We start from the raw sequence: 8,439 nt of genomic DNA, 5'->3' as shown, positions 1-8,439 counted from the left end.
AAACAAAGCAGCGGGGGGAGGGGGGGGGGCTGTATTTATGCATTGGCTAAAGCTCTCCCCTCCCGTATGCTTTTCTACCTTAAAAAAAAACCTCAATCCAGTGTACAGATTTTATGGACGAACCCATAGCTTAATAGCTTGCACACTCCATCCAAAAACAGCACTCCAGTATAAACAGGGCAGTGCTATTATAATGTGAAAAATGTGTTCCTGTGTGAGGCATCACTGCCAGTAACAGGGAACGCCTTCTTCACTCAATTCCTTCCCCAAAGTGCTGACTTAAAAAATGACAGTAACTGTGAGTCACGGCGAAAGTTATTCTGACCAAACCTGAGACTCATTTTATTAATGTACTGTTGTGAGAGCATCAATTAAACGTGCACGAAAAGGGTCCCCGCTCCTTGCTTGAAATACGTTATGCAAACCAGAGACGGTTCAATAATATTTATTTGTGTAATTATACTATATAAGGCTAAACATTATTGATCGGTACTGTAGTGTAGAGCGTTAACATTTACATGTGAGATCAATTTTGCGTTCCATTTAGCATACTGGATATATTTGATTATCAGAATACAGACAGAGGCAGCACCCGTCTATTTCAATATTCAATACTTTTTTTTCCTCCCGGAAAGACAGATTAGAGCAGGATAACAGAATACATATTTGTAGCACCAGGCAACTCATTTTATTTGGAGTCGACTTAATTTTTGGGGAATGTTTACTTCGTGACGTGCACAGCACTCACTGTACAGAAGTGCGTTACTAATGTCCCAGGTTTGGCTGGTGCTGATTAGAAACTGTTTGTTATGACACCGCCTAACCACGTAATCGCGTAACTATGCCCTGCACCAGGAGAGTGCGAAGCGTGCCTGAGGCGCCACCCGCCGCCAGCCGGCTCGTCGCCAGCTACCCCCCCTTGCGCCGCTGTGAAGAAGCCGAAAAGCTTCAGACCCTGCTTGACCGAGCAGGGTCGCGCTTCTCCGAGACAAATCTCTTTTTGCTCAGTAGATTTCCAAAACTGTGATTCAGCGATGGTTGCTGTTGCCGGTGATGTCAGCGGGGGATTATGGCTCCGCCTTTGCTGCTGATCGCTGCCAAACAGTTCCTGCATTTCAGACTCCCACCACACCCGGGCGTCGGCGTCACGTCTATCTGCTTAAATACCAAGACAAGTCCTGAGCCAAGGCTTAAAGGAGCAACTTCAGGAGAACAACGATCTCGCCGACTTTAAAGGAATTTACAATTTGTGCCACTAACTAAAGGAACCTATTTTTGAAGTGAGGGCACTGCTAAGACTAAGAGCGATTTAACTAAAGCTGGTAAGCGATTAGATTGACAAACCTTTCATACGTAACCTGGGATTAAACGGAACACAGTCGCGTGAAACATTAATCTGGCAAATTAAACAACTATTGGCGACTATAATCCAAAAAAACGGCGCACAAGAATAAATGGTCCTAATGTCATTGGTTAAAAACTCTGTATTTAGAAAAGCCGATCAGTTTAATGTGGTATGTACTATTTTACTGAGTTTTAATATACAGTAGTGAGGATCTGGTTCCATAGCTTCTGGTTATCTCAGTTCTTACTGTACCAATAACTGTTGTGTGAATGGGCCCCAACTTTCCTATTTTATTGGCTTAACTCTTACGTGTTTTCTCTTTTCCCTACTCGCAAACGGTTGCTCCTTCTAGTAAGAAATGTACGAAAGTCTGAAGCATTATCATTTGATTTTGGTCCTTCAATAAATAATCCACCTCCGTTTATTTCGGTGAAGTAGTACCACAAATTGTCAGAAGGTAGCGCTGTTGCTCGTCTACTGTGAGTTCGTGGTATTTCTGTAAGATACCAACCCCCACAGCCCAGTGCTACAGCGATAATGCAAACGACATAGGCTTTCATCATTATCTTTATGGCACCAGCTCATAACTACGAAGCACCGAGAAATAATTACTAGAATGCTTATAGTGTTGCTTCAATACAAACTATAAGGACTGTCGTTGCTATCCATGAAGCTGGAGTCTCTAAACTGGGAGTATTCCGGCTGTTTAATGGTTAACCACAGCATTTAAATAAAGCACTTCTAAATTAAATTAAAATAAAGTCTAATCTAAGTTCAGCATTTTCTCTGAAACGGCTCGCGTCGGCAACATGCGGATCAAATACATTTTCGGTTTGCAAAATAGTGCGGTCGGTTCTTAAGTTTTTGGTGCATTTGTGAAATCTTATAGCTAATTGAGGGACAAAAAAATATTTTAATTTTATTTGCAAACATTGCCAATGCCGATGAAAATTGCAAGCTTAAGTTTAATTACTGAAGCATTTGGGCTATAAATGCATCGACTCATTTCCTTTGGGGACTGGCACAAACACGTTTGATTCATTCTCAAGCACAATGCGTGGATATTGTGATTTTTGGGGGTTAAATATTTAAACGAAAATCGAGATATCAAACAGTCGATTCTTGATTGCAGCCCATCACCTGTGGTGGGGGAGGTGGACATCCCCAAATAGTGCCGGTTCTTTGTGAAATGCTTTTTGCCGAGTTCAAAAGGAATCTTAACAAAACGTTTGCACCTCTCAGAACATCAGGTTGACCCTTTGTTTCTCTCGATTCATTGCGAATTTCAATTCAGGTAGTGTGTGTAGGGAGGAGGAGGGGGGGGAGGAGGAAGGAACTCGGCTATTGTCACGTGGCAGGCGTCGCAGTCTTTTTTGAATGGTTGAAACTGGCGAGTGGGCGGCCAGCATCGAGCGAGACGTCACAATGGAGTGGCGGCCGATTGGCTGGTGCCGGGGAACAGGTGGATACTTTTGGGAAGGTTGAGGCGTCAGGGGGGCGCTGATTGGCTGACGCTGTGTTTTCTTTGTTGCAGACATTCTGTGAGGATTATTCTCCGGGGGATCGCGGCGGAGTCAGCCAGAGTCAGGCTCGTAGGGCAGTCGGCAGGGCTGAGAGAGAGGCACGGCTTAGCGCTCTGGGCAAATCACTTGTGCTTTCTTTAAAAAAAAACCCTTGTCTGAGAGATCTTTCGAAAACAAAAAGGAAACCTCACACGGAGAAACCCAAATCTATATCGCACACTTTTGGCCGCTAATCTTTCAGCAAGAGAGAGAGAGAGAGCGCCGGGATTGGCTTTCCATATACTTTTAGCACACATAATATTGCATGATTCCTTTAAGTGTCTGAGGGACTTTATTTTGTGACTCAAGACCGATCAAAGGTAATCGAATGGACCATACAAGCACCAGGAGTTGCAGTCGAGCCCCAACTTGCGAGGCCCATCAAAACGAGCCTTCAATGCGTGTAGTCATCAATACAACGACCGGAGCCCAGTATGATCTTTCTGTTCCAGTAGACGAGACAGTGGAAGGACTCAAACGGAGGTTATCACAGCGTTTGAAGGTTGCTAAGGAGCGTCTAGTTCTCTTGCACAAAGAAACGTACGTACACCCCTTTGTTCTGAGCAGACCTGCGAAACCCCAATCCGAATTTCTGTGACAGGTTTATGTGCCAAGTAGTCATTCATAATCCAGTATTACTTTGTTAGTTAATCGGTGTAAACTTTCCATTAGTATGTACTTTTGAACTCATCCGTGAAGCTTGTGGCATTTTACCGTATTTGTGCAATGACAAGATTATATGCAGGTGCATTTCTCAGCTATAGATTGTATCCTGTGCTTTTTAACTTTTTTAGGCGTTTAAATTCCGGAAAGCTACAGGACCACGGTATAACAGAAGGAAGCAAACTGACCCTTGTCCCTACTGTAGAGGCTGGACTCATGGTAAGATCGACCTCTGATCTGGTTTATATAGAAATCGATGCATTCAATGTCTACCGTCGCATTTTAGAAGAGACTTGTGCTATAATTAATTCCTTTTTTTTTGTCTCCTCAAGTCTCAAGCTTCGCGTCCGGAGCAATCAGTGATGCAAGCTTTGGAAAGCTTAACGGAAACTCAGGTAAGAATTAAAGCCTACAGCATAGTAAATGCAACACGGTGATAGATAACCAGCTGATTGTTACGCATGATACAGTTATCGATATTTTATTGATGTCATTATGAATATAATACTTTTTTTAAAATCGTTTAATAATTAAACGCAAATTTGCCATGCTGCCGGAGTTGTATTCCTGCTACAGTGATCATTTGGACCTTGGACGCCGGACTATATATGGAAGTGAATTCATGCCTTTTAGTTCAATTCCACATTTAAAACAAACTATATGCATTTATTAAAATTATGCGTGCATACCCCGATAATCTTACTGCTGTAGCATAATTTGTATGTTGTCAGTTACACTGTTACTATAGTGTGACTCTAATATCAATCGGGATTTTCCTGTCTAATTTAAATGTGTGAAGCTCGCCGGATTCGGCTCCACCGGCCTAATGTTTTTTGGAACGCCGCTTTCCCAAAACTCCGAAAGCCCCAGACTCGGTCCCTTTGTATTGTTCAGGGTGTGCGTGTTTCATGCAACACTTGGGAGTTCCTTGGCGACAGCTCCGTGTTTAATCTACACAGAGAATATTGTTCAGACCAAAGCTCCTCCCTCCCCCCCAGTGACGACATTCAGACCTCCTACTGTAGCGTGACCCGAGAGTGAAAAGCCTCTCTTTTGAAGGAGATTTTCTGAAGCGTGGAATTCACCTTTCACCTCCTAAATTCATCAGCTCTGTACATTTTTTAAAAATCCTAATTACCACCATTGTTCTCCCTGATCATTTTTTTTTGTTGCAAAGGCACAACCAGACTTGCTAGAACTGCTCAATAATTCGCCTAGTTTCAGTCACCATTGTATATGACTCCCCCCCCCCATGCTTCTGACGGTTAACTGCAGATCACTTTTTTTGCAGAGCATTCTAATTAAAGCGTGACCCAGCCGTTAAACTTGCTAATCCAGGGCAAGACACTAGACTAAATGCAGCGCTTAACTTTTTACGGCGCCGCTGCTCCTTTAAGGCTTCCCTGCTTCGCTCGGGTGACGCTCATCGCCTTTTGCTTTGAAGTCATGTAGGGTTTAAATGGACAAATGCTGATGGGAATCGTGACGCGCGGTGCTGCGCATACTTTCAGGCAACCCAGACAACTCGCTGGCCAGCAGCAGAAAGCGTCTGAGACATTTCTGAATGCTTTAAAGCCGGTCCTTTGTCTCACGGTGGGTAAAAAGGCCGCATCTAAGTCCAAGTGGCCAAGCGAGGCCCGCTGCCAGATCTGCAGTAAAAAGTTGGGTAGCAACCTTAACGTCACACAATGCATTGTACAAACAAAAAAAAATTATGCTGGCAAACGGAGCAGCCAATTCATATAAAGCAGATCAGTGAGACACTGAGGATCAAATAAAGGTGTCTTTCATCTCCTGTCCATTCTTTTGGTTTGAATGCAATTGTTTTTTTTCTGTGTTTGGGGCTTTCTAAGATGTAGCAGTACATGGAAACACATTTGGGAGCCCGCTGTAGATTTGTAAACTGCGAGAGCTTGTTTGAATTTAATTGGTGTCCTGTCAGATCAGACTGAGGCACTCACCACTGACTTTCCAACATCCTGCGAATCGATTGTAATGTTTTATTTATACGTGTAATGAGGGTCCCCAGGGCTAGCTGATTAACTCCTTCGCCCATATATAGTGTTAATAATGTAAAAAATCCAGTCACCTTTATTAATATTGGATGTACATATGTGTATTTTACACATATTGGATGGAGGGTACAGATTAAGCACACCGATTCAGCAGCTTTATCATTCTGAGCTCTGCAGAATTTGTTGAAAAATTACTAAATATATATATATAAAAATATTTTAAAAAACCTGGTGTTCCATTGTTCATGTAACCAAACCAATACAGTGAGCTCCGTCCCTCCTGAAGCCCTTTGCTCAGAATGGTCTGGCATTGTAGATAAGCATACTGCCTTGGTTTCCTGGGGAGTATGTATTTTTAAACTGGAAATCCTGTATTCTTTGCGATCGATCAGCCAAGTCAGGCTGGTTGGGGGGGGGGGGAGGAAATATGGTTCTTGTAGTCAAACTGTTATCAGTAACTGCACCACGTGATCGTAACGATTGTATGAATAATACCCACTCAAAGTAGCTTTGTTCCAGGGCCGCAAGTATAAAGTGACCTCTTGATTTACTTTTTGTATAAACCTTGGCTGGGCCCTGTTCTTCCAACTTGATCGTGACCCTTGTTTAATCAAATTCTTGCGCGTGTAATAGCTGCACTACCACCAGCCAATCTGGCATCACCGCTTGTTCTTGCATTTCATGGAGCTCTGAGTCAAAAGAACATTAAATTCCGGGTAGAATTCCTTTATTGCAACAAGCTGACAATTCCGCCCCCTCCTCCTCTCCCTTAGGGAAGGGCAGAAGTCCTGGAAAATCGTAATCCAGAATAGCAGAGGCAGAACAATGACGTAGGTTACAGCTGCGTCACAGTTGACAAAACACACACTGTGTTGTCAAACATGTATGTGGAGTAAGATAGCAAGTGCGTCTACTTTAAAACTGAATGGAAAAATAATCACCTCATACAAGGGATTATGCTGGCTCGCTGCAGTAGTATTGCTAGTTACAGAATTTGCCAATATACATATTTAAAATGTCACCAGCTTTAAATACAATTTGACACTTTTTGGGGGGGTTTATTCGCCGCTGCTTTGCCCCATCCAGGCAGTTGATGAGTGGCCAAAGGAGTCTCTAACCATGTCAATTTTAAGGTGCAAACGTAATTCAGGTTGTTTTGATGTGCCGTGTACATCACCATGATCAAATGGGAACCCAAGAGTCCTTACTCAATCAAGAAATGACATCCAGTTCAGTTACAAATGAGAGCAGCCCAATTGAGTAAAAGAAAAAGTTAGGTGATTAATCATTCAGATTCAGTTACATTTCAATACATTTGACTGGGGGGGGGACATCATTTTAAAGTATGTATTAAAATCGGAGCTTAGTATAAATGGATCAGCATATGAAAGTATAGTTAAGTACCCAATTACACATAATCGTGTTCATCTGCAATTTTGTAAGCGCAAAGGTCCAGTTCATTAAACTAGTCCTTGAAATTTAGCACATGGCTGGTCTGGGGAGCTTTTTCTAATTTAAAATCTGATTTAAAAAAAACCCAATCCTGTAAAGCTGCATTGTGAGTAGATTTTTTGCCTGACTAAACAGAACTCCCCCCCCCCCTCCCCCCTAATCACTATCAGCAGTTGTTTATTTTTTCATTTATTTCTTTTCCTGTAGAATGCAGGTTTTGCAGTTGACCGGAAAGACTATTCTGCCGAGAGCTGGTTTATTTTGAAAGCTGGTCAAACAAGCCTAGTAGTTGCCCTGGTGCTGCCTCCACTGCAGTACACCAAGGACCAGCACAAAGTGTGTTAGTTTAAGGCTATGGGGAGTGGTTTACTTTTTATTTTTAAAAAAAAAGGAAGGGAAACTCTGACAGGCAAGTAAATAAACAAAAGAGCAGAGCTACAGTGGTCAGTAAGCCTGATCAATGCTTCTGATTGAGCTACCAACTCATTTTTAAAAATGTTACATTAAAAAAAAAAAAATCTTTCTCAAATTAATCGGCCAACAACTTCAAGCAGTGTCAATTGTTTAAAAAAAAAATGAAAATCTGTTTCTGGTCATAGGCAATTTTTCATGTACTGTAAGGTGTACATAGAAGCAGGAGTAGGCCATTCAGTCTCGCGCGCCTGTTCCACCATTCAGTTAGATTATAGCTGATCTGTATCTTGAACTCCATTTACCTGTCTTAGCTCCATGGCCCTTGATGCCCTTGCCTAATAACAATCTGTATGTATGGTACCTTCACTACTAAGGCATTGTATCATCTGTTTAGAAATGTAAATAGATAGTGCTTCTCCTTGAACAATGTGTGTGGACAGACAGACAGACCCATCCATCCAATGCCTCTCCTCCATTGTCCCGCTGGGTGGGACCGCCCCTCCCTATCTCTCTAACCTCCTCCAGCCTTACAACCCTCCGAGATTGCTGTACTCCTCCAATTCTGGCCTCTTGCGCATCCCCGATTTTCATCGCTCCACCATTGACGGCCGTGCCTTCAGCTGCCTAGACCTTAACCGCTGGAATTCGCTCTCTTCCCCCTTTAAGGCGCTCCTTAAAGCCTACCTCTGTGACTAAGCTTCCTGTCCTAATACCTCTATGTGGCTCAGTGTCAAATTTTGTTTTAACACTCCTGTGAATCGCCTTGGGTCATTTTACTACATTAAAGGCGCTATTTAAATGCAATTTTTGTATGGGCAATAAATTTGGTGTGACGCTTGTCACTAGCACTGGCTGACCATGTTGTGATTAGTATTAGAAATTAGTTCAGGTTAAGGCATTACCAAGTATAGAGCTTAATCAAGAAATGCTCCTACCCGTAGGAAGATCCATTCTGCACACTACATTCATTTAATTAGACTCGAGGATA

The 8,439-nt window shown here is 42.6% G+C and overlaps 1 protein-coding gene across 1 annotated transcript in view; it reads left to right on the top strand.

Annotated features, from left to right (window-relative positions):
* The first annotated feature begins 863 nt into the window (after positions 1 to 863).
* Positions 864 to 8,439, top strand: part of midn (midnolin) — a 30,384-nt gene continuing 22,808 nt past the window's right edge. The window contains exons 1-4 of the mRNA XM_086004611.1: positions 864 to 1,322; positions 2,880 to 3,447; positions 3,702 to 3,789; positions 3,903 to 3,965. Coding sequence (XP_085860737.1) covers positions 3,236 to 3,447; positions 3,702 to 3,789; positions 3,903 to 3,965 — 363 coding nt within the window. The 5' untranslated portion in view covers positions 864 to 1,322; positions 2,880 to 3,235. The remainder of the gene's footprint in view (positions 1,323 to 2,879; positions 3,448 to 3,701; positions 3,790 to 3,902; positions 3,966 to 8,439) is intronic.

This window comes from Somniosus microcephalus, chromosome 13 (assembly GCF_052327205.1).
Source record: "Somniosus microcephalus isolate GS21.2 chromosome 13, FLI_Smic_1.0, whole genome shotgun sequence".
Lineage (NCBI taxonomy): Eukaryota > Metazoa > Chordata > Chondrichthyes > Squaliformes > Somniosidae > Somniosus > Somniosus microcephalus.
The sequence above is the reverse complement of the archived record's forward strand: the minus strand, read 5'-3'. Positions and strand labels throughout refer to the sequence as shown.